This window comes from Asparagus officinalis, chromosome 1, assembly GCF_001876935.1.
Source record: "Asparagus officinalis chromosome 1, Aspof.V1, whole genome shotgun sequence".
In the NCBI taxonomy this organism is placed as follows: domain Eukaryota; kingdom Viridiplantae; phylum Streptophyta; class Magnoliopsida; order Asparagales; family Asparagaceae; genus Asparagus; species Asparagus officinalis.
In genome coordinates, this window is record NC_033794.1 from 81,908,608 (window position 1) to 81,936,397 (window position 27,790).

Here is a 27,790-nt window from a genome sequence, read left to right on the forward strand (position 1 = left end):
TCAAGTATCACAAAGTTTTAAAAGATTATACCTTTGCTATGTTTTCGAGCAGATCCGAAGGGCCTTTAGGTGATTACTTAAGTAGGAAAACCTATACCAGAAATCAAGACGTTAGAACTGCAGAATAGGGTGAGGGGGGTGAACCGAGGTCACTGATCTAAGAGCAAACCGCATCGCAAGAACTACGCCGGCAAGCTACCTGAAAACCCCCAAAATCACACTGCAGAAGCCTTTGTAAACCTCCAAACAATAAGAAATTTCATCTCGAACTCAATAGCTAGGGTTCGACAAGGAGGAAATCAACAGGGGGATCAACATTACACACAAATATGCTCGCGATTGAGCAAAAATTGGTTGATTTTTTTTGTGAAACGACGGGAAGTAGAAGAGGGAAATGGAGAGGCGGGGGTAACGAGAAGCGGTGAGCCCTAAGGACGGTTTTGTACGTGACGAGAAAAACGGAGAGGCTAAAAAGCTGAGCTGGCCCTTTCATTTCCAAAAAATACCCATTTCCGAACTTTTAGACAGGATTTCGCCGTTCCAAAAAAAACACTATTTGACAAGGTTTTAGGAAATCATTTCTTAAAAAAATGAAACAAACGCAGTTTTTGGATTTCTAAAACCACACAAATGTTACTTTTTGTTCCAAAAACCGGGTTTTCCAAAAAAACACCCTCAAACAAACAGGCCCTAAAGCATTGATCTTTTTACTCAAATTCGAAGAAAAATGACACGTGTCAATTTGGTTCATGGTTGATCCTTTGCATTATGGATCCAAAAAGAATTGGTCAACAAATAATGATATTGAGTACAGGAACAGGAAGAAACTGAAGGGGCATGTGGACAGAGAATAACTTAAAGATAGGTGCAAACGATTGCTTCAAAGCAGCAACATCCCAAAACCAGATGTGCAATGGACGTAACTCTATAAGGTAAAAAAAAAGGTAAATTACACTAAACCCTTAAAAAAAAGGTAAATTACACTAAACCCAAAGAAGGAGAGAGATGAGAGTTACACACACTTAAAAACAAAGGTTAAATTACGCTAAACCCCTAAAGAGCATCTCCAACCCAAAAACCCAAAATGATGTAGTTTTTATACCAAATCATTATTTTATCTCCAATCATTACACCAAATTTTACATCAAAAAGAATATTCCTTCTATTTACAAACTATAAGATGGGATATGGTTGAAATATTTGATTTGTTATAACAAACTATAAGGACAAACTTGGGAAAAACCAAAATCTTCATATCTACAGTGTTGCGTCATTCCTGACGTAACACTGTAGCACTCTTTTAAAATGACGCTTAGTTTGGCGTTGGGTTGGAGGAAGAATTGGTGCTGAATTTGCGTCAAAATAGGTTTTTAGGGTTGAACTTTTTGGTGTTTTGCATTAAACCCCCAGTAACTTTCAAAATCACACTAAATCCTCAATAACCTTTTGGAATTGCCCAAAAGCGAATAAGTTTCCATATTTTGCAGAAACCCCCATCAATTAAACCAAAAAACAACATAAAAAGGCATTTTGAATGTTGTTGGGTGTTTGGTGCAACTTGCATAAAAGATATTGGGGTTTCATGCAACAGTTATTTGGTCTTTAGTGTGATTTTGAATTTTTTGTTTTTCTCAAAATCCTTGGGGTTTACCCCAGAAAAAAAGAGAGAGGTTAATCTCAAACAGAACACACAAACAAAAACTCAAGTCATGAATCCTATAGTTTTACACGGTGAATAGCTAACACTGATATAACAGGATCAAAACCACCAAAGAATAGGTTACCTCTACAAGCCTCGCCGCGTTCCAAATCATCAAGGTCTGTTAAAAAATCAAAATAGAAGATGAACTTGAAGCTTCAAAAGCATAGCAAGACAATTATGCATTCTACTTTAAGCAATGATGAAACAATTTTCCAAATGAGAAGCTGAAACTAGGCACTCTCTGTGCTCTAATAACAGTTAGAAAAAGAAATGAATGACAATACAGCTGCAGCTGCTTATATCATAGCCGATTCATTTCTGCTGAAGCAGTGAGAGTTCTGATATAAGCCTACAGTGTTAGTCATGTTAGCCATCAATTCCACTGAAATCTTTGATTCAGCAGTTAATACTTGAAGGAAGAAGATTTAAATCAAGACTGATCACAATGAAGAATTTACTACAATGCAACAAATTCCTCGCATAATTCCACTTAATATAAAATTAACTACTCAGTTCGCTTTCTAGACTTTTGTGGGTGGTTCAACCGTTCAAAGTAATGGTTGCCCTTCAAGTCTGAATCCTGTAGCAAATCCTTTTCAGAATTCCCTTCTCTGTGTCTCTTCTGATGCCTACAAAATTCCTTTAAAATAAGTACAACATTTGGTGAACCCAATTGAAGATAATCAAAACAGACTAAAAACTAGCGCGCACATTATACAGAATACTTCCATTTGTGCATTTCTAAGTTAGCTCCAGGCTTTTTGGTTTGAAATTATTTCACTGGAAATAGCAAAAGCATTCTATGATTTGATTCCTTGTTCAAATGAGCAACAAAAGGAAGTTGGATGAGCAAAGCAATAGACTCAAAACCTGTCAATATGTGATGCATCATATATGCCATGTTTGGCTAACCAAGGAACGCATCCAGTGTCTGGCGGGATTAAAGATCCACTAATGTGGAGTAGTTCTTTATCAAAACTACATGCCAAAAGAAAATTAAGTTGAGGAACGCTGCTAGTATTAGTGAATGCACGTTGTAAGAATACCACAACGTATGAACAGTAATGTAACCAAAACTATGTTGCAAATACACTTTTTTTGGTATGTACTATGTAACCTTTTCTTTTGTTTATAAAAATCATAAGTTATCCTTTTATAATGGATCACGGAATAAAAGCAAAAGGAAATTAGAAATTAGTAGGATAATGTTCACCCAACTAAAACTTGCATGACATGACGAGTCACTAATACATTAAGTAGTAAAAATGGCTCGAATTGCAACTCTATATGAATACCTTAGATCTTTAAGAAACAATCACACCACTGAGGGTCTTCTAGATAAAAAGAGGACCAGTTATAGGCCTCTTACGTAATCAGCACCATGTTGATTAATCATGCATATGAAGGTCAGCTAACATTTTGATTGGAACTTTCATAAATTACATCTTCCTGACAAGAAAAGGGTCAGCTCTCAATAAAGATGAGCATCATGTCTTTTGACTCAACATGTAAGACGAGGTAGATACCACTATAACAGCAGAAAAGCAACAATGTGATAGTTCAATGGTCAACTTCTAAATAACAAGCCAATATCATCATGCTCAATTTCTACGATATCTCCAGTAGTTGCATCACTTATGCCGATCAAAGTGGTGTGCATAAATAAATTCATATCTCACTGGCAACCAACCAACCAACCAAAAAGTAAGTTGTCCCTTTTAATTAAACTATATTGAACAACCTGGCTCAGTGGCTTAATTTGTCAAATCAATATTATAGGGTTTTTAAATATTAGTCCCTTAAATCTTTAATATTTAGTATTGGACCCTCAAATTGTTGAAATTTGCTTTGGGCCCTACAATTCTTGTAAGTTGTTTCCAAATTAGCCCTTCCAATTCTTGTAAGTTGTTTCAAATTAATCCCTTCGGTCAAGAGTAGCAGTAACAAGGTATAAGAATTGGAGAACCTAATAGCAAATTCAATGATTTAAGGGACTACTTTCCGAACATTAAAGATTTAAGGGACTAATATCAAGAAAACCCTAAGATATATATAATGAATAGAGAAGTAATAAGTAGTTTGATAGAATTACCCATCCCAAATAATTTTCTTAGATGCAACAAAGTAAAACATCGAATTGACATGCAAAGAAAACTTCAGGTAAAAGGTATCATATTTAACTTGCTGTTTCCTTTTCTTACAGATTAATGTGAACTAGGATTGCAATTTGCAACTAAACCCGATACACTTGTTTATAGTTTTAATTACTGAACAATCAAGAATCTTACCGCTTCAATTATATGATCCATTTTGACTCATCAAGAAAATTTTACTGATCCGTAAAAGTTTACTATGAGAATTTGAACAGACCAAAGTGCAAAAAGTTCCCCCCCCCATTTGAGCACAGATGTTTAATTTTTTTTACGGTCCAATATTAGGTGCTTGACTACTGTGAGGTACATTGAAAAGGTTCTGATACAACAGAACTTTATAAAATTAAACAGTATTCGTTAAAAACAGAGAGATAGAGAAAGCAATTGACACAAATAAGCGAACACAATTCTTAGTTTTGACAGCTCACCTTTTGACTGAGAATCGAACAATACTTCCGACCTTAATCACATGTCTTTTGTGAGATGTACTAGAAAAAACCTCTTCACCATGCTTCTGCAAGGGGAACATGGAATGCTGAAAGTCACTAATTACTGATCTGTAACTCAAAATGTTGGAAGGACCAACAAATTCTCACTATATTAAATTTGAGCTCCTTCCGTATATCTTCTGACATAATGGATGCTGAAGAAAATCCCAGTACAATAGCATGAATGGATTCCTTTCCCAGCTTCACGACCTTTCCTTCTGAAGTAACAACACATTGTTTAATCATGACGAGCTATGTTACATAAAACTGATATACTAGAAGTCTAGAAAAACATACTGTGCGGTCAATTCAATAAAGAAAATGGCTCAAGGATAACAAGCACTCTTCATTAACTGGCAACAAATATATCTTTATTTTCAAACATAAAAAGTTCAATCTATAGTCTGATAGGGTATCCTATACAGTTTAAAGATGAAATGCATCCATAGGTTTTCATATAATACAGTATTTATTTAATCAGATTATACAGAGGTCTACCAGCTGCCCCTGCAATTATTTTCCAAAGGGTGAAGAAGCAGACGGCAGACTGTTTCGTGAATGGCTATCACCTTCAAATCAATGATCCACTACCCCTTCTGATTAAACCTTGCTCTTTCTACTAAAAAAGACTCTGGCTTTTAAGCACGGTCAGAAGTCAGCCATTTGGGAATAATTTGGCAAGTTCAGAATCCAGAAAGGATCTGGAATATTGAGGAATTATTTGGACGAAAGCTAGGGACAAATATACATGAGGAAAGCCATAGGATTATACACAGTTAACATTGCATTCAGATTTATTTAATTTGATAGGATGATCACAAGCTTGAGACCCATTGTCTTGATTTTCCACATGCATTTATATAATTGTTCACATTCAGGTAACTATTGATTCACAGACTTAGGGATCCATGGTACAAATAACAACAATTCAAATTAGCACAAATTTTAACAAGTGCCATATCCAAGATGCATTGATGAATTATTCTCTAAATTTGTCGTATCATGTAACTGTAGCACACCTTATCCTGCCCGTATTACATATCTGTATGAATATAACATAGGCACACCGCTTAGTGTGAACATAACATAAGCCCACTGTTTAAGAAGCCGCCTCGAGTGCCTTTTACAATGGGGTACTATCTGAGGTATTGAATTCTACTTGAAAATGTTAAACTGCAGAATTTCGCTAGGATATGTTTGCTCATGCTTTGGTCATGTCTGCCACCCATTTATAAAGAAATCTGTTCCTCCTCTTTGTTGTTTGGTAATTAAGGCATTAAATTTATTATCTAACTTCAAAAGGGATTTGTTAAATAGTCTATGGACAATAAGTGAGTAATGAAACAAAAAGAATCCGGGAAGCATCAGAGTAATAACACGAACAATTCTTTTCTAAGACTGTAACCAGAGGAAAATAGAACTTGTTTACAGTGATCAAGAAAGTAATATGATCTTGATGTTGACCAATGTTGTTTCCAATGTAGCACCGAAGAAATACAAACAAGGATAGCTTTAAATAAAACTAACAATCACATGATTATATGGAAGTAGTTAGAAGATGATGTGATAAAAGTAAAAGAAGTAACTTCTTCCTTAGAAAAGAGAAGGAAGAGGATCAGGCTATGAAAGAAAACTTAGACAGATTGAGTAGAGATGCGTCATTAGTCAACATCATTAAGAACCTGAAAAAAGAACCATCAAAGGCAATATACCTACAAGCATGTTCAGCATTGGAGAAAAGAGTAACAAATTAGCTTTCAGTTCCGCCCCAAAATTTGGGATTAGTCTTGGAAGAATCTTACAACATGTACTCTTAATATCCACTTCAAAAGCCAAGATAACACCATCAAAGACCTCACTATATCTGCAAGAAGACAAATTTAAGATTCATAAATGAACAAGGTTATTCAATTCATTTAAATTATCTTTTTCATCACACTTTAGACTACATAATCTCTGCTACTTACAGCAGCACTCCAAGTAAATTACAGTAAGCACATAAGAACTGATGAACCCTTCAAATGAAAAATAGCTCATATATAAATTTTCTACAGGTAAAGGATCCAGCAGACTCTAGATTGGATCATAACTTGAGAGGAGCAAAAAGCCCCCTGCAATGATAGGCAACATGGTACAGGACGTCATGGATCAGTGGCACCATTTACATCTGTGTCATGACAAGGAGAAGGCTACTTGCACAAGATAACTTTTCTCCTTCTTCCCTACATTTTAGTAAGCCTCTTACGTTATTGATGCAATTATCAGAGTTGTATTTTGGGGTCTAGACTTATGCTTAATGCTTGTATAGCTTCTTCCTTGTGGGAAACCATATGCCAACTATGTTATGATATCGATCTTGAATATGGTTGATGCCACTGATGAAGAAGGATTGTGATGACATCATGAGTGTTAGAACAAGTAATTTGGTCACTTTTGGTAGTTGCATTGTCATGTTATGGATGTAAATTTGTTATCACGCTAAAGCTTATTTTTAAGGCACTTAGGATTGACTCTTTAAAGTATTATATTTGGTTGTTTCATTAAGAGCTACGGCGAAAACAAGGGAGAGGTTGCACTGAGGGTTGTGCATGCATACATGTTTGTTGGTTTGGGCGAGAACGACAACACTAGCTACATAAAGGAGAATCTATTACCACACATACATGAATGAGATGTCTTATTTTCATGATAAACTTTTAGATGTTTCAATCTCGGCATACTTTGTAGTAATATCGAAAGCATGTGGAGTAGATCGATTACAAATAACTGAGCTGAGAAAGCATAGCTGATAATGCTCTCGCCTAGGGAACACGGATGTTAGTCTGGCCGAAAGATAATATCTCGCGTATTAATCTCAATGTGACTGTGAGGCACGAGTACTTCTACTGCCTCTGATGCTGTTATTTCTGGCCATGGCAGATCTCAAGAAGAAGAATTAGAAGAGAAATTGAAAGAAGATGAGAAAGATAGAGATATGAGACAGAGATAAGATGTATCAAGAGAGGAAGAGAACTGATTATTCATTTCATATCGTATTCCTTGTACGACACTGTATTTATACATCCTGTAATTGATATTTCAGTCTGTGCACGTGCACAGCAGCAGTGCTGAACAGAATGTAACAGAATATGGACATTTAGTTACATACAGTTGATTGTAACTATTTATTACAGTGTGTGATCTTTATGTTCTCTTCCTTTTGCATTCAAGTCCAACTATTTGTGTATCAGTTGCATATCAGTCCATGTGCTTCAAACTGAACATGCACTTAGCCGATTCAATGCTCTTGAGCTGCAGCACCTGACAACTTCCCACCCCTTAAATTTAACCTTGTCTCAAGGTCAAAAGTTGAAAATCTCTTGACTAATTCCCAGTAAGACTCCCAAGTAGAATCCTCAACTGGATGTTGTTTCCATTTGACTAGAATCTGGGGAATCAAGTGTCTTCCTTTAATCACTGTCCTCCTGTCAATAATCTGTTCAGGTTCATCAATTATTTCAGTCATGTAAGAAGGAGGATCATCTTGAAGTAGCACCTCATTTCCAATCCTTTTCTTCAGCTGAGATACATGAAAAACAGGATGGATTTTAGACTGAGGAGGCAATGCCAATTTATATGCAACTTCACCAATTTTATCCAAAATCTGGTAATGGCCATAGTATCTAGGAGAAAGTTTGTGGGTTTTGCAAGAGGATACACTCAGTTGCCTGTAAGGTTGTAATTTGAGAAAAACCCAGTCTCCCACAACAAAACTTCTGTAACTGCGATGGTTGTCAGCATATTTCTTCATTTGCTCAGCTGCTTTCTTCAAACTGTCTCTAAGGAGTTGCAAGGTAATATCTCTGGAAAACAGAGCTTCATCAACAGCCTCCACTTTACAACTTTTAGGGATATAAGATAGTAAAGAAGGAGGTTGTCTCCCATATACCACTTCAAAAGGAGTGGCCAAAGTTGAGCTCTTCCAACCTGTGTTATACCAAAACTCAGCGAGAGCTAACCATTTAGTCCACTCTTGTGGTTTATGACAGCAAAAACATCTGAGATAGGTCTCCAAACTCTTGTTGGTAATTTCAGTTTGGCCATCAGTTTGTGGATGGTAAGCTGAACTGAATTTGAGTTTACTGCCCTGCAGTTTAAACAACTCTCTCCAAAAAAGACTAGTGAATAGAGAATCCCTGTCACTGACTATTGATTTTGGTATGCCATGCAACTTAAAAACCCCTTCAAAAAACACCTGTGCCACTGATTGTGCTGTGAATGGACATGAAAGGGCAAAGAAGTGTGCATACTTAGACAATCTGTCAACCACAACATAGATAGCAGTTTTATTCTCACTTGTTGGCAAGTGTGTGATGAAATCCATGGATATGTCCTCCCACACATAATTAGGCACAGGTAAAGGTTGTAACAGCCCTGGAGAGGCTACATTCTCACCTTTTGCTCTCTGGCATGTGTCACAAGATTGTATATAATGCTGTACATCTTTTTTAATCCCCTTCCAATAGAAAGCTCTTCTTAGTCTATGCAAGGTCCTAGTGATCCCAGAATGTCCTGCCATGGGACTGTCATGGTGCTCACTTAATAAAGAGTTTTTGATGTTATGAGTAGTGGGACTTATTAAAAGTCTGCCTTTGTAAAAATACATTCCCTGTTTCTTACAGTACTTGTCAGTATCCAGCTTTCCCTGAGACATCTTTGCATCCAAGTCTTGGAAGAATTGGTCTGTAGAATACATGAGTTGAATATCCTTCAACCAATCATTACTAAGTGTTGTCACAGCTGAAACATGTACAGAACAGTCTGGCCTTTCCTCTTCATTTTCAGTAATTCTGGATAATCCATCTGCTGCTCTATTTAATTTCCCAGGCTTGTATTCAACTCTATAATCAAACCCATGCAACTTGGCAAGCCATTTATTTTGTATCCCAGTATGAATCCTTTGCTCCAGCAGGTATTTGAGGCTATGGTGGTCAGTCCTGATTACAAAAGACCTGTCCAAAAGATATTGCTGTCATTTCTTGGTAGAAAGGATAATGGCCAAAAGTTCTCTCTCATATGTGGACAATGCAGTGTTGCTTCCTTTCAAGGCCAAACTGAAATAAGAAATGGGTCTGTCCTGTTGCATTAATACTGCCCCAATTCCATAGCCAGAGGCATCACATTCAATTACAAATGTTTGACTAAAATCTGGTAGAGCTAGGACTGGTGGTGTTGTGAGTGCTTTTTTCAATTCACTGAAGGCTTCCTCAGCACTAGTATTCCACACAAAGGCTCCTTTCTTCAAGAGTTGTGTCAATGGTCTGGCCATCATACCAAACCCTATAATAAATTTCCTGTAGTACCCTGCCAATCCAAGAAAACCTCTCAGTCCCTTCAGGGGTTTTGGCACAGGCCATTCAATAATAGACTTAATTTTGTTAGGATCCACATTGACCCCTTCCTGTGATACAATGTGCCCTAGATATTCTACTTGTTGCTGTCCAAAGCTGCATTTAGAGAGCTTAGCCACTAACTGATGAGTCTTCAGAATCTGGAATACTTGTCTCAAGTGCACCAAATGCTCCTTCCATTCTTTACTATACACCAGAATATCATCAAAGAAGACTAAGACAGATTTCCTCAATAACTCCTTAAATACAGTGTTCATGAGTGCTTGAAAGGTTGAAGGGGCATTTGTGAGACCAAAAGGCATAACCATAAACCCAAAGTGTCCACTGTGTGTTCTGAATGCAGTCTTTGGTATGTCCCCTTCATACATTCTAATTTGATGATAACCTGATTTCAAATCCAGTTTAGTGAAAAAATTTGCACCATTCAACTCATCTAACAACTCATCAATCATAGGAATAGGAAACTTGTTCTTAATTGTAGATTTGTTGAGAGTTCTGTAGTCAATGCACATCCTCCAACTCCAATCATTTTTCTTAACCATCACCACTGGAGAAGAGAATGGACTGTTGCTGGTTCTTATGATTCCTTTGTCCAGCATTTCCTCCACTTGTTTCTCAATTTCATCTTTCAAAAAATGAGCATGTCTGTATGGTCGAATGCAAACTGGTTTAGTTCCCTCTTCCAAAGGAATTCTGTGGTCTATGTCTCTCTGAGGTGGTAGTTGAGGTAATTCTTGAAATACACCTTGAAACTCTTGTATTAACTGCTGCATATCACTAGGTAAATCTCCAGTAACATCCAGTTTCCCAGGCTCCTGTAGAGTCACACTGCATAATTGAATCAGAAATCCTTCCTCTTGCTCTCTAAAAGACTTGTCAATAGTCTTTTCATTAACTAACTGTAGCTTATCAGGAATTATTCCCTGTAAAGTTCTTTTTACTCCTTCACTGATAAAGGTGACCTGTAGTTTCTTAAAGTTCAAGGTAATATCCTCCAAGGTTCTCATCCAGTCTGCCCCTAATACAATTTGGCTTCCTCCCATTGGCATAACCAGTAAATTAGTCAGTATTTGCACTCCTTGGCAATCCAACATGACTCTCTGACAGATTCCAGCTCCTCTAATCAACTCACCATTGGCCACCAGAACATTGAACTCCTTAGATTCTACTACATTCAACCCCAGCCTCTTCACTAACTTATCATTGATAAAATTATGAGTAGACCCAGAATCTATAAGGATACTGACAGCTTGATTCTTATAATGACCCATCACTCTTATGGTATGAGCAGCATTGATCCCATTTAATGTTTGAATTGATATAGAAGGAGCTCCTTGCATCCAGTTTCCATCCCTTTCCTCGGCCATAATTCCTTCCCCTACTGCACCACAGTCCTCTTCATTTTCTTCCAACTGTTCATCTATGACCCCATCTAATATATAAAGTTGCTTTCCTTTACAATTACGCCCCCTATGCCACTTTTCATCACAGGTGAAACACAAATTTTGACTTCTCTTTCGTTGTATTTCCTCAGGAGACATTTTCTTGAACTGAGTAGTTGGATGAAGATTTTCTTTAACAGGTACAGGGTGATGTGTGTTGGCTGTGTGTCCTCCGTGATTGTACACATTCCAATTACCTTTAGACTTCCTATCATTTTTTTGCTTTTCTTCAAATAATTTTGCCAAAGAGACAGCTTCCCTCAAAGAACTAGGTCTTGCAGCCGCCACTTCATACCTCAATTCTTCTTTAAGACCACCAATAAATTTTTCAAAAATGTGTCTCCTAGAAGGTTGATCATTCAATAGGCTTAAAGCTTGTTCAAATTTGCCCAGATAATCTCTAACTGTAGCGGTTTACCTTAAAGAAGAGAAAGCATCATATGGTCGTGAGAGTTCATTTGGACCAAACCTAGTAATTAATTCTTCTTTAAACACATCCCAATGGTTAAAATTCTCAATGTTCCTAGCAAACCACCTGTACCATTGTAGAGCTTCACTCCTCAAATAGAACGAACAGACTTTGACCCATTCATGAGTTTGAATATCATAATAATCAAATATTTGTTCAGTCTGATCTAGCCATGATATTACATCTTCAATTCCAGAAAAGGAAGGGAAATCCAAGCGCAAAGACTTTGGTTGAACTAGTTTTTGATTGTTAAAGAACGAATTCTTCTGAGTTGAGAGATTACCAAAACTGTGAGTTAGCTGAAAATCCTCTTGGAAAATAGATTCTCTTTGATCCTGGAGGTTGTATCCTTGATCAAAGCTTTTCTTGCTGGATTCTTAAACCCTTTGCCTGAAAATATCTCTGTCATCCTGTGATCCTGAACCTTGAATTCTGCGATCTTCCCTAGGTCCTGATCCTAAGATTCCTTGGTTAGTTCCCTCTCTTTGCCTGGAAATCTCCCTGTCATCTTGTGATCCTGAACCTTGAGTTCTGCGATCCTCCCTAGGTCCTGATCCCAAGATTCCTTGGTTATTCCCCTTTGAGTTCTTGAGTTCTTGGATTAAGATTTCCATCTGAGAAGCTAAGCCATCCAATTTTGCTGAATTCTCCTCCAATCTTGTAGATGTTTGCTGGTTGATAGAGCCTTGTTGTTGAAGAATTGCCTTTTGTTGTTGAATTGCATCTTCTACTCTGAGAATTCTCTCATTTGCAGTCATTTCTTCAGCCCTTGTTTCCTCATCATTGCCCAGGAATCCTTCATCAGCAATTCCTTCTCCTAAATGCTCTGATACCAATTGTGAGGCACGAGTACTTCTACTGCCTCTGATGCTGTTATTTCTGGCCATGGCAGATCTCAAGAAGAAGAATTAGAAGAGAAATTGAAAGAAGAAGAGAAAGATAGAGATATGAGACAGAGATAAGATGTATCAAGAGAGGAAGAGAACTGATTATTCATTTCATATCGTATTCCTTGTACGACACTGTATTTATACATCCTGTAATTGATATTTCAGTCTGTGCACGTGCACAGCAGCAGTGCTGAACTAACTGTAACAGAATGTAACAGAATATGGACATTTAGTTACATACAGTTGATTGTAACTATTTATTACAGTGTGTGATCTTTATGTTCTCTTCCTTTTGCATTCAAGTCCAACTATTTGTGTATCAGTTGCATATCAGTCCATGTGCTTCAAACTGAACCTGCACTTAGCCGATTCAATGCTCTTGAGCTGCAGCACCTGACAGTGACTCCGAGCTTTTAGCATATGCATTGTTTGACCAACACTTGAAATTTTTTAGTAGTCAGCCTCGTAGTAGATTCAACAAAAGTATCCAAACCCTAATCCACCATAGCGGATCTCAAAATCTTAATTAATGATGAAATTTAGCTCAAGTGGTGGGTTGGCTTAGAAACTCCTCATCAAAATTGGCTTCAATGGACGCATTTAGGGCTTCTTTAATCACAATAAATTGTACGCCTATATACGAAATCCCTAAAGCAGTCACCAAAATTTAAATAACATATGTTAAGTGAAATAATAAGAAATCGAGCATCGCTACAGATAAATATTCATAAAAATTTAAAATGTACAAATTAACTAACGTGAAGAGAAGAGAACTGAGTTGACGGAGGATGGCATGACGAGAATTTCTGGCTTTTGATGGGTGAATGTATACCGTTAGATTCGCGTCGACGACCCTCAGCCCTTCCATTGAGAATCGCTTCCTGCGCGGGGAGGAGGAAAGTGAGACGCTAGGGTTTTAATTTTAATTTTCGGTCCTACGCCCAATGCTGGGGGCCTGGGGCCTCTCACTATGGGCCTTAAATGGGTGCATTATGTAACCCTACAGCACAGTACAATTGGCTTTTATGGCCCAATATGAACAAGAACTATAGGCTTCCTTTCTTTCACCTTGAGACCGTGCTTAGGGGCTGTTTGGTTGTATGTTTTTACCATGTAAAAGGATGGAAAATGTAAAAAAGTAGGTCCCAATGTCAGCTTTTATCACTTTACATTGTTTGTTTAAATTCTCTTTTACATGAAAAGCTTACACATTTTGATGAGATGTCACTGAAAGCAAAATCACCAAAATTAGGAGTGATTTTGTTAGAAATCTGACACAATGTCATAAATGTCTCCAAAAACATAATAAAAAAAATCAAAACCTTGTAGAAAGTGGTGAGGTGGATAACCACTTTCCATTTTGTGTCATAAATACTCTAGTTTACATTATACTATCCAAACAATATAATATTATTATTTTAGGATTCACAAAGATTCCTCAACAAACAATGTAAACACTTGAATAGAAAGTGGTGAGGTGGATAACCACTTTCTATTTTGTGTCATAAATACTCTAGTTTCCTAAAGGCATCCAAACAGCCCCTTAGCATCTAAACGCTTGTTTGACAAACTCCTCGAAACTCGGCGGGACTGATAATGTTCCAGTTTTGAGATAAATTGATTCTAATTTGATTCAGTGGAGGGGTGAATAAGAAAAGAGTCAATTTTAGACTCTTTTTCTAGCTTGGGGGGAAGGGACAGATTTGACCCAGTTTTTTTCCTAAACAAGTTTCTCATCAAACATTCTATGAGACTGCCAAAACAGATTGTTCCTCAAAATGAGAGACTAGGTTTAACCTTAAACTAGTTCTTTTGTGAACCAACCCCTCCTTGGCTTACAATTGATCTAGTTTAAAATAAAACTAGGTCATGATTGACCGTTGCTCTAATTTTGTAAGATTTGTCAAGCACACTCGGACTTCTGGCAATTCAATATGTGTGTCAATTCTCGCAATTCAATATGTGTGTCCATGCGTTGATGCGTACAATATACCCAAATTTATATCTGTTGTACTTAGAATCATAATAAAAATTTCGGGAAAAAAACTAAAAATATTTGTACAAAGTAAACGAAACAAGCTTCACACAAAAAGGATATTATAACGTATAACTTGGAAAAGATGTAACTATTTTTTTACGGGTTGAAATGAATATAAATTGATTTTTATAAATTTTCTTAATTAAATATAAATGATTCTTCAGCTTTTTTTTTGTATGACTATTTATTAATTAATTAAAGTAAAACTTAATTCAGTTAACATACATTTTTATGCAAGTTTAAGACTTATCATGAAATTATCAAAAAGAGTATACCCGGGTAGTAATATACATAAATACAGCCTAGAGTATTAAAATTGGCCTTATCAAATATGATATGTCATCGATATCTGAAATTGGTCTCTTAAACAGGAGCGTTAGTCTTCTGTCTGTATACAAAGTACTCAGCAACTATGCTCCATGTACTGGCTATCGCACGTAAAGTGAAATAATAATGCATGGACTCGGCCAAAATTAGAAAAAGAAACGAACTAAACTTTGTCAAAGACAACTAAATATACAAATATATCCATACCATGATGAAGATTAATTATACTTGTACTAATCTTAAATCCTTTTACAGCTATATACATGCAAATGCTAATTATATATATTCTCCACCAATCATTTCCCCAGCACTTACTCCCCCTTTGCTCTAACCCCCGTGATTGCCCTCGTCAACCGTGCGGGTGTCATGGCATCACGGTCTACAGACTGCTGAGGTGGCAGCTATCCAAAAGCAACCAATTATATAGGAGGGGAGGGGGGCACCAAAAGAATCATCACATAAAAATACACTATATATATCCATTTTATTTAATTTCATCTCCTCTCCAAGTGTCACAAACACAAAGTTAGAACAAGATGCCTCAAACACATCACCGATAATCTTAATAATTTTAAACCAAGGCTGGTCAGTGGGCGAAGCATGTGGGTTTTGTTCGCACCTACTCTCCGAGGCTTCTGTCCGTGAGCAAGTACGGGCATCGCACGTGCTAAAAAAAGCACACGGGTTCAATGAATCTTTGTTTCGTATCGCTATTTCTCGTACGTATAGTGTGTCCAGGACAAGATTTGAGGGAATATTTATTTGTCGTATTTGTACTTCGGCTCTAGTATAATATTGTATACGTTATCAAGTTGGTATATGTGTGTCGTGCCGCAGGACAGCCGGGTGGCCCGGGGAGATCCGTAGATTCTCGATGGATGTCGGAGATCGAAGGATTAATGGATGGATGTGATCTTCTACCTTCCAATTGTCGTATTCTACGTTTTCATTATCGTACATGAGATTGCAAACCCACGGTCTTCATTCGGTGTTTTTTCCCGAATGACACTAAAAATGATACGTGCATTAATTAGAGAAATCTATGTTCAAATTCTACCCCACACCCATTTAAACTGATTAAAGTATATACACTGCCGGGATTTACGTCCATGAAAATAGCACTCTATACGTGCACTCAAAAAAGAAATTACAAATTTATATATTGTTGCTTAAAATGCTGTCCTCTTTTTACTATGCATAAAAAGGGCACTCCGCATTGATATCGTAACTAAATGAATTTTAGAAATGCGTTATAAAATAGCCTAGATCGTTTGTTCTTTTTTTTAAATAAAAAATAACACTGTGCTGCTTAAAGTAGTTCAACCTTTAATTTGCTTGTAAACGGCACGCTCAATTGGGATAAGGTACATATCAGAGTATAAAACCAGAGCTCTGAAATTATTATCATAACTTTGGATTTTTGGAGCAGTACGTAGAAGGTCGTATTACAGTTCAAAGTTAATGAGCCAGCTGCATGAATATTAAAAAAAATTAAACTACTCAATTGTCTATGAATGCGCATGCAATTGAATGAATCAGGCTAGTGAGATAAAAGTAGGAAGCATGCAGCCCCTGCAGGTACATTTTTGGACGGCAAAAGCCCCCAAAACAACTAAGGCAGAGCTGTAGAATCTCTCTCGAGCAAGGCCAACGCTTCCTTTTTACCCATTTTAAGTCATTGTTTTGTGTTAGTTTATTTAGCTGAGACATTTGGGTAATTATTTTATGCTCGAAGAGCTGACAAAAGCAATCGGGAACAGACAATCAACTCTGAGTCCCTTGATTGGCGCGATCCCAGCTCACACTCTCTTTTAGCATCTAATTCAGAAAGTGTCAAATTAATTAGGAAGTTGTAGCTTTGACAGTTAGCGCATAGCAATGCTTTATTATATTTATAAAATAGAAAATTAGAAAGTGTACTTTTTTGTGCTTGCAAAGGTTAACTACATTTGAGAGTAGTAGTTTATGAGGCTTACATCATTTGAGGAGGTACCTTCTTATAATTAGTTCTAGAAAAAGTAGGCGTTCAATTAGAGTTTGATTAAATTTTTTAATTTTTTTCCTAAGAGTATAAAATAGTTTTAATATGATTATTATAGTATGATACTTACGCGAGGGGCCAAAAAAAGAAAAAAGAAAAAACTTTAGCAGTTTATCACTTCATCTACTCATCTTATAATGGATATATATCCTTACCAGTTACCACTGATTAATATTGAGGGGGTAACGTATTTTTCGCAAGGTATATACAAAGCTTATAATATTGCACGTAGTACACATATTAAATTGGTTTATTTTATATCATAATACATGGTTAAATATGTTCTACCAAAATTAAGTTTTAAACATGTTGAATGCCAGGAATTACACATGTAGTGACTGATCTAATGTTCATGCTTAACTTAAAGTATGATCCTTATGAAGTGTATCAACCATGCAGTGGGCGCTCATAGCATAAAATAACCATCTAGGATGTTTCGGGCATCCTAGACGGAAATTCCGTCTAGGATGTTTTGGGCATCGATCCTAGACGGAAATTCCGTCTAGGATCCAGACGGAAATTCCATCTAGCATCTCCGTCTGTGATGTTTTTATTTTATTTTTTTAATATATTAAAATCTATTCCATATACCATTTAAGTTTTTACTTCCAAATTCAATCACATTCATATGTATCACATAAATTTATTAAGAAAGCATAATATGAACACAAAAATATTCATTCAAAGATAAGAATAATTGTATAAAAAATAGAAAATATGTTATTAAAACAAACAATTACAACATTGAAGTTATTATTCACTCTAAAAGTTATTTTTTTCCCCTCTTAACAGTACAACTAATCCACCCCCAATTTAGAAATTCTCTTCACAAGCATCTCCCCCATAGTCTGCATTCCTAAAGAGTGCTTGCTTTATCTCTTTGGAACCTATCAATGCCCTCTGCTCCAAATCCTATAAACACAAACAAATTTAAACACAAAAATAACTATAATAATCCGTCTAGAATACTATCCAAGACGGAAATTCCGTCTAGGATAACAATATTCTAAACGGAACATCCTAGACGGATACATTCCGTCTAGAATGCTTGCATTTTAGACAGAAAAATTTCGTCTAGGATAATCCGTCTAGAATGCGCAGTTTTCTACTAGTGTCTTCTAGAGAGAAAAAAAATCAAATGAGAAGCCAATAGGGAACCCCATATCTTAAATAGGAGGTCCCACCCCTGGTAGCGAAGGTTGCACTAAAATGTAAATTAATCACAGATATCTGAGGCTCTGTTTGGATACCATTATGTTTTACTTGTTTCCATGGTATTTTTGACAAAAACAAAACACCATGGATTTGAAAACCATGATGCTTTTTGAGCTAAATCATCCTCAAACCAAAAACACAATACTTATTTCAAACACACATTTTAGGTGTTTTAAGTTGGTGTTTTGGTTTTAAGTTTGAGAAGGTGTTTATATAATATTTAACATAATATATTAAATATAGTTAATATATGTTTGCGTCAGGAACATGTTTTTTTGTAGATTCATTATAACTATTTATCGATTACAATGATGAATACAAATGAGTGAGCTTCGTACTTTGTAAAACTATTCTTTACAACAAAAATCAAATTACAAGCTCCTTAGAAACAAACGCATGATCGTTGTTTGGATCACTGCTTGCGCAGGATCTTTGCCTATGCCGGGGGTGCGTTAGCCCGTGGACCACCGAATCACGAATTCTGATTGAATCGTGAAGGCTTTGGGGATTCTTCATTTGTTTAGAAGCAAGAATAGTTTTAGTGAATATCTTATCGAAGTAAGATGAACACTCTTCTCAAGATCAAGTCAAAGCTTCGATCTTAAGGAACCTCCTAATTGTTGGAAGGAGATGAACCCTTGAAATTCTCCCAAAGTCTCTCTGCTCTCTGTCCTTGGAATTTCTCTAAAAATGCTCCCCCCTTTTGTAACTGCCATCCCACCACTTAAATACCATATTTTCTATGAGGTTAGTGGGCCTCTTTTCAGTTTGTAACTGTCTCCCACGTTCTTTAACAGTGAATGGCCACGTGTCTTGGCGGTTTCTGAACTCCTCAGGACTGTCTCGCGTGCGAGACAACAAACACTGTCTGGGCGTGCGAGACAGCAAACACTATCTGGGCGTGCGAGACAGCAAACACTATCTGGACGTCCCAGATAGCAAACATTGTCTGGGCGTGCGAGACAGCAAACACTGTCTGGGCGTCCCAGACAGCAAACACTGTCTGGGCGTCCCAGATAGCAAACACTGTCTGGACGTGCGAGACAACAAACACTGTCTGAATGTGCAAGACAGCAAACACTGTCTGGGCGTCCCAGACAGCAAACACTGTCTGGGCGTGCGAGACAGCAAACACTGTCTGGGCGTGCAAGACAGCAAACACTGTCTGGGCGTCCCAGACAGCAAACATTGTCTGGATGTGCGAGACAACCAACACTTATTTCTTGTGCAGACAACAAACACTGTCTGGGCGTCCTAGACAGCAAACATTGTCTGGATGTGCGAGACAACCAACACTTATTTCTTGTGTTCTTTTGATCTTTGGACGATCTCCTCTTAAGCTGTATTTGGATATCTTTCAGCATTTTTTTACGCCTATAATATATAGTTATTATCAACATGCTTATTATACTATACTACACTATATTATAGTTAATCTAATATAATAGTAATATTTATTAAAATATAATAAATAAAATATCTTATATAATAATATAATAACATATTAAATGCTAGTATGTAATATGCTAATAACGTATTATATAATAATAAATAATAATAAAATATAAATTAATTAATAAAAATAAAAATAAAAATAATAATTTATTGATAATAAGTAATAATATAATAATGACATAATAATATACTATATAATAATATAATTGCTATAATTTTTAATAAATAAATTGTAATAAGTTAATAATTATAAAATATTATATAATAGTAACATATTTAATAATAAAATATAAATATAATAACATTATTATAATAATTTATCACATTAGTAAATGTAATATAATATATAAAATATTAATATATTATACATTAAATAATATAATTTATTATAAAGTAGAATAAATTTTAATAATAAAATAATTTATTGCTAACAAATGTTAATGTAAATATAATATATTCATAATATAATAATATTTATTTATATTATAAATTATTAATATATTATTAAAGTATTATTAATAAACTCTAACATATTAAAAACTATAATATATTATATAATATTAAAATATTTATAATATATTAATTTATTAATAACATACTAGTAATAATATAATATTAACATTATTAATAATATCATATTATATTAATAATAGTATAGTATTATATTAATAATAGTATTATTATGAAAATATTATATAATATATGATAATAACAAATTGATATGCCAAAATAATTAAATACATAATTAGTTGAAAATAATATACAACAATAATTATAATATAATATAACTCATTAAAGTACAACATAATACTGTAATACAAAATACAATATTACGTTACATTATATTTAATACTTATAATACTATAATAATATAAACTAAATATTATAACATTTTATTTAGGGAAAAATGTGTCCAAGCCCTAAAAGCAGAAACTTCATATGATGCAGTCCCTTCAACTTTCTCCCATGTGGTTGAGCCCCTTAAAATATCATGTTTTGTGCTACAACCTCTTTTTAGCAATTATTACATGCCAACTAAGCTAAAATCCCCAAAATAACTTTATCCCCTCTCCTCAATCCCTCAAACCCATCCCTATCTCTCTCTCTCTCTCTCTCTCTCTCTCTCTCTCTCTCTCTCTCTCTCTATTTTCTCCCTCTATTTCTCTCTCTCTCCCTCTCTCCTCTCTCTCTCTTCTTTCTCTCTCCTTCTCTTTCTTTCCCTTACTCTACGTTCCTAAGCTCTCCTCCCCCTCCTTATATAACCCTCTAAAGTAATTAAAAAATATTAATTTGTAGGAGTTCGTTGCTGTCACTCTCCGCCTCACCCTCATAATTACAGAGTGACGTCCTTTATGGAAATTTTACATACATGATGCTCCCTCAATGTCAGCCTCTTGTTCAAGGACACTGTTGCATTTTGTCGATGCAGGTAAACTTTTTTGTGTTTCATTATTATTGTTTAATAAACAAATTGACATTGGGTCATAGACTCATAGTTATTTGCATTTTGGAAACTTGCCTTCATCTAAAGCTGCATTCCGATTTTGACTAGTGTTGGTCTTTCTTTCTGGAAATTATCTCCTTGTGTTTATTTTATAGATTATGCTGACTTTTATACTACTGATCCGGTTTGAGTTTTTTTTCATATTGTCGTAGCTTTCCATAAGTCCTTTATACATAAGCATTTTTGGAATTCCTATTATGAAGTTCATAGGCTTTTTCATTGGGACTTAAATTACCGGTTTCTTTTTAGGACTCATCAAATATACATTAGATCCCATCCTATAAAAGGTTGTTAGTTCTAACTCACCGCGTGTTAGTTCTAGTTCTAATTCATGACTCTTGACCTCTTGTGTTAATTCTAACTCAACGCGTGTTAGTTCTAACTCACCGTGTGTTAGTTCTAGTTCTAATAATGGCTCTTGCCTTCTCCAGGTTCTTGATCGTGGTGAGAAAATTGAGCTCCTTGTTGACAAAACTGAGAACCTCCACTCCTAGGTATGGATCTCTATATTTCAAAATTTGGTCAATTTAAGACGGTGCTAAGCTCAAACTTTGCTGGTGAGGTTCCTCAAATGAAGGTTTGCAGGCACGAGACTTCAGGCAGCATGGAACAAGATGAGGAGAAAGATGTGGTTTCAGAACATGAAGATAAAAATGGTTGTTGTTGGCATCCTCGTCGCTCTAATCCTCGTCATAATCTTATCGGTTTACCATGGCTTTAAATGCACATGAGTGTTTTCGTCAAAAGTTGCCTTCATCATTGATTTCATTAAAACTTCAAACGTTACAAATGAATTCAAATAACGAAAATAAAAATTACAACTTTCTTGAAAATAAACACAAGATCCGTTTATCGTCTCTTGCTTGCGTGGGTCTTTAGCCTGTGACGGGGACGTCGATATCCGTGGACTACCTGGCAATCAGATCTGATCCAGAAAAATCGGGCAGAGCTTCGTCGATCCGCGAGGAGATCTAGAAACTTGGAGCGCCTATCTCGGATAAAGCGAGATATTTGCTCTTCTTAGGATTACCGACGAGGGGTAATGCTAAGGAACGGATGCAGGTGATGTAGATCTGATGAAGAACTCTCTTGTGTTGAAGTGCTCGATCACTCTTCACTCCAGCAGGGCTTCGCCAATTCTCCAAAAAAATCCAGATGCCCAAAAGTGAGGCCTAAGACTTCTATTTATAGGCGACACCCCTAGGGTGTCCCCAAAAATCTAGGACACCCCTGGAGTGTCCCCAAAAATCTAGGACACCCCTGGGGCGTCCCCAAAAATCTAGGACACCCCTGGGGCGTCCCCAAAAATCTAGGACATCCCTGGGGTGTCCCCAAAAATCTAGGACATTCCTGGGGCATCCCCAAAAATCTAGGACACACCCCTGGGGCGTCCCCAAAAATCTAGGACACCCCGCTGTAAATTCTTCGTCCGAACTCGGATTTTAGTGATTCGAATTGCGTTGGAATTCTGACGAAGAGTTCTATCAGCCCCGATGGTTGGATTATCTGTAGAACGAACGAGACACGAAAGGCGTTGTTCTTTTTGTAAACATCGCGGGGCTCTCGATTAGCCTGTGCCTTCGTTATTCCGAAATTCTGTCAGCTCACGTAGTTCGTCGATTCACTTCAAGCATTCACCGACGTCAATCGAACTCCTGTGAACCAGATAGTGACGTTCATTGTCGTTCCTTAACACTGAGCTATTCGTGGAGACCTATAGGCAATTTTCGATGCCTACAATGAGCTGCAATCTTCCTTTTGCTTGTTGGACTGACCCTGACTGCTGCTGCTTTTGAATCTAGCTGAAGATATCATTTACCACACATAAGAACCGGTTCTTTCTTTTTTGATCTTGATATGGCATTCCCTTGTGATTGGTGAAGTTGTGTTAGTGTCCTAACATGTCCATTTTGTCGTGTTAGCAAAGCTATCCAGGGGATGCTTTTTATTCCTTTGGTTTCTTACTTTGCATTTCTTTTTTTGTTTTTGTTTTGGATGTAACGATGCTTGTATAGCTTAATAGCATATTGACATATTCTTTCTAGCTTGATGTAATTGTTACTATCAGTTATATTTATCTTACATATCTTTACTCTCATTTTTTTTGTTTCTTGTAACTGCGGATAGACTCTTGTGTATGGTTGTTAGACCTTCCTCTCTAGTTTTGTTGTTGCAGATGACCCTCTGAATATTTGGCATTTTATCTTAACTCCCACTGCGTGTTAGTTCTAACTCACTGCGTGTTATTTCTAATTCTAATTCATGACTCTTGGGCTCTTATGTTAGTTCTAATTTACCGCATATTAGTTCTAGCTCTAATTCATGGATCTTGGGCCCTTGTGTTAGTTCTAACTTACTGCGTGTTAGTTCTAGTTCTAATTCATGGCTATTGGGCCCTTGTGTTAGTTCTAACTCACAGCGTGTTAGTTCTAACTCACCGTGTGTTAGTTCTAGTTCTAAATCATGGCTCTTGAGCCCTCGTGTTAGTTCTAACTAACACGCGGTGAGTTAGAACTAACACAAGGGCCCAAGAGTCATGAATTAGAACTAGAACTAACACGCGGTGAGTTAGAACTAACATGTGATGAGTTAGAACTAACACAATGGCTCAAGTGCCACGAATTAGAACTAGAACTAATACGCGGTGAGTTAGAACTAACACGTTGTGAGTTAGAACTAACACATGATGAGTTAGAACTAACACAAGGGACCAAGAGTCATGAATTAGAACTAGAACTAACACGCGGTGAGTTAAAACTAACACATGGTGAGTTAGATCTAACACGCGGTGAGTTATAACTAACACAAGGGTCCAAGAGCTATGAATTAGAACTAGAACTAACATACAGTTGGTTAGAACTAACACGCGGTGAGTTAGAACTAACACAATGGTCCAAGAGCCATGAATTAGAACTAGAACTGACACATTGTGAGTTAAAACTAACACGCATTGAGTTAGAACTAACACAAGGGCCCAAGAACCATGATTTAGAACTAGAATTAACATGCGGTGAGTTAGAACTAACACAAGGACCCAAGAGTCATGAATTAGAATTAGAACTAACACGCGGTGAGTTAGAACCAACACACGGTGAGTTAGAACTAACACAAGAGCCCAAGAACCATGAATTGCTAAAAAGGAGAGAGAGCTGGGTTTGAGGGATTGAGGAGAGGGAATAAGGTTATTATGGGAATTTTAGCTTAGTTGGCAAGTAATAATTGCTAAAAATGGGCTGCAACACAAAATATCACATTTTAAGGGGTTGAACCAAATGGGGGAAAGTTAAAGGGGCTGCAGCACATGAAATTTCTGCTTTTGGGGTCTGGACACATTTTAAGGGGCTACAGCACATTTTATTATAATTAATATATAACATATTAATAATATGTTTAATATTAAAGTTGTAATGGGTCAAACTAGTACTATTGACCAAAAATACTTAACATGGTGTTTTGAAAACATTGTAAGGGAAAAACATAACACCATGATGTTTTTTTACAAAACATAAGGAAAACGTCATGACATCCAAACGAAGCCTAAATAGATATAATAGATATATGACATATATCTTCCAATAATTGCATTCCATTCTGTAGATTGCATTTCTGTGGTACTCAAAATGTACTATATAATAAATATCTGTTATTCTTTTTAATCTTTTTCGATGATGGATCCTGATCATTTTTTGTTGATATAAACGAGGAAATAAAGGATTTAGTTGTAAATGTTCTCCGGACATATATATTGTTTATATAGTTGGATTCTATAGATCAAAATTTGTACTAATTACCAGTATGTAAATGTTAGTCCCATATTGACTAATTAAATATATTTCAATCGGTTTAAATAACATAACGGTTATATTAACAAAGATGTTAGATAAGGGTGTGCACATGTTTGTTTGTGTGTTAGTGAATGTGAGTGGTCCGTGTGTGCGGGTCAAGTATGGGGTCTGGCGCGTGCATGCGCTGAATTGAGTTGGCCCGAACATTACGAATATTGTCTTGTTGAACCCCTCAGCAGCTCAGCTCACAAGAATCTCTATAAATAGAGAAAATGGTTAATGTCAATTACCTAACATTTTATAGGCAGTTGTTGTTTATCTTAAAATCAAAATAGAAAAGAATAAAATATGCATAACATATAATCATAATTATAGAGAGATAATAATTAGGGAAAATTGTTTCCAGCCCCCAAAACAACCCAAAACATGCTCTGCCCCCCCAAGACCTTTTCAACGTTCCTTTTACCCCCAAAACCGCCCCCGATTTTCTTCCAGCCCCCAAAACCAATCCCCAGGCGTAACGCCGTTTAAACCCCGCTCGAAATGCCCAAAATACCCTTACGTTTAAAATTCCCCGTTATGAGTTACCTCCTCGTCCGTACCCTGTCATCTCTCTCTTCTGCAAGCAAACCGACTCCAGAAACCCAATTCAAAACCCTAGCCCTAAATCAACCGACCCCAACTCAAACCGAATCAAAGCAAAGGGATCAAAATGGCCGGCGATTCAACCCCCAAAGCCAACCTCAATGCCGACCACAGCGAAAGCGATTACGCCCAGCGGTTCGAAATCTCAGAAAGAGCCCAGACAACTGCAGTGCGGGCTGAATCTGAAGCTCGGGCTGCGATTGGTGATGTTCTAGAGGACATCGCAACCAGCCATTCTCATCCCAGAAGCCCGCCTCAAAATTTAAGTGTAGGCCCACGCGAAGGTCTAGAGGGCAGCACCGGCACCACCGGCGCGTCCAACGATGCCACTAGAGCGCTCCTTGGTCTACAGAGAGGAGAAGAAGAGAAGCACGTGGCAGCACCCAAAAGGTAATTTTTACCGCAAGTTTTATGTTGTTAAGGTTACGGTTTGATTGATAATGCTCTTAGTCTGGTGGGAAGGTCCAAAATTACGGTGTCTGTTAGCTGTTGAGGTTACTGTTAACATGCAAGGTCTATGCTTTTATTGCTGAGGTTGTTGTTTATTTGTAGAGGTTAGGCTTTGGTTGTTAAGGTTAGGTTTTGGTTGATAAGGTTGTGGGGTTGTTGTTAAGGTTGTTGGTTACTGCCTTTATTGTTAAGGTTGTTGTTTAGTTGTTGAGGTTAGGCTTTGGTTGTTAAGGTTAGGTTTTTGTTGTTAAGGTTATGTGGTTGCTGTTAAGGTTGTTGGTTTACCCGCAAAGTTTACAGCATAGCTGTTATGTTTACTGATTATACTCAAAAATGCTCTCGTCTTGTGTTTTTGTTTTGTAGAAAAAGGGCAAAGCCAGCTATTACGTTGCGGCCCACCGCCAGCTTCGGTGCCTATCACGACTTCATGCAGAATTTGGTGACGCGTATGGGGCCAAGGCATTTTGCGGCCTACGAAGATAGTGTATTCAGACACTACGTCCAATTTGGCCCACCTGGCGTCGATCTTCCCACCTTTGAGCACATTTTGAGTCAGTGGGACAAGAAGAGCAAAAAATTCGTCTTCACCGATAGGAATGATGGAGAAGAGATCCCATGCTCATTCAACCTTGAGTGGGTAATGGAGCATACATGGTTCTCCAATGAGGGGCTTCATGTTGACCACAATCGGGACAGGAAAAATAGGATTTGGTCCAGGTTCTTTGACAAACCCGAGACGGGGGGTTCCAGCAGTATAGCTCCCCCCAAAGGAGGCCCCACCAGACGCAATGTGGAGGACCTGCTCTTGAAGCTGGTACTATCTTCTGATCGCCGAGATGTGAAGGACTTTGTCCTGCTACAGATCCTCTATCAGCTGAGCATGATTTGGTGTCCAAGCAGTGTTTCCGGCGTTCCTAGGCATTTATTCAAGTACGTCGACAGCATCGAACAGGTCAACAACACTGCTTGGGGGACCTATATATTCAGTGAGACATCTGACGCGATAGAGAGGGCACTGAAGGGTCCTGAGCCAGGGAAGACGACATTATATCTGCAAGGGTGTACCCCTCTAGTTTGTGTAAGTAATCATGTTTTTTACTGATTGTGAAGGTTAGGGTTTAGTTGTTAATGTTACAGTTTCGTTGTCAAGGTTACGGTTTGGTTGTTAATATTACGGTTTGGTTGTTAAGGTTACGTTTTTATTGTTAGGGTTACTTTATTAATTGTTACGGATGAAGGTGTTTGTTAAGTTTTTATATCTCTAATGTGCAGTTGTGGTATTATGAACTCACCGGCATCAAGAAGCCAGCACTTGGTTGTACGGTGAGGCCTCCCCTGACAAATTGGGTGAGACTTGGGCACGTTGCTGGTTCTTTGAGATTGGCCACTGTTGTTGCGAAAGCAAGCAAAGCTACGATAAAGCTTCCACAGCAACATGGACAACTTCAAAGAATCGAGGGAGGTTTTTGGGGGAAGGAGCAGGGGATAGAGAAAGAGAAGAGGAGAGAGAGAGAGAAGAGGAGGATTAAGGGTCCGGCTGCAGTAGACGCCGGCAGGGCTCGTGGCCCAATAGACCTTCTTCACAAGAAGAAGAGGAGAGAAGAAGATGACGACATCCCAATTGATGCACTTGTAAGAACTTAGCAATCGTGGATTTTATTTGTTTTTGAATTAATTAATCCTTTTAATAGTACTCTACCTGTCCGTTGCATATGTGATGCCACAGGATATTGATGAAGACGCCGAGCAGCCAAATGATGCAGTTGAGCAAATGGATTGGCCTCAGCAAGTTATCT

At 37.1% G+C, this 27,790-nt stretch overlaps 1 protein-coding gene across 2 annotated transcripts; it reads right to left on the reverse strand.

Moving 5' to 3' along the window:
* LOC109843006 lies at nt 1,920-13,470 on the reverse strand. Of its 2 annotated transcripts, XM_020411930.1 has the most exons (6): nt 13,293-13,470; nt 6,056-6,207; nt 4,452-4,561; nt 4,284-4,369; nt 2,573-2,680; nt 1,920-2,331 (listed from the first exon to the last, which is right to left on the reverse strand). In XM_020411930.1, the coding sequence occupies exons 1-6, from the start codon at nt 13,400-13,402 to the stop codon at nt 2,208-2,210; spliced, it is 690 nt and encodes a 229-aa protein (XP_020267519.1). In that variant the 5' UTR covers nt 13,403-13,470; the 3' UTR covers nt 1,920-2,207. The 2 variants fall into 2 exon arrangements, with proteins under 2 accessions (XP_020267519.1, XP_020267529.1); XM_020411940.1 differs by lacking the exon at nt 2,573-2,680.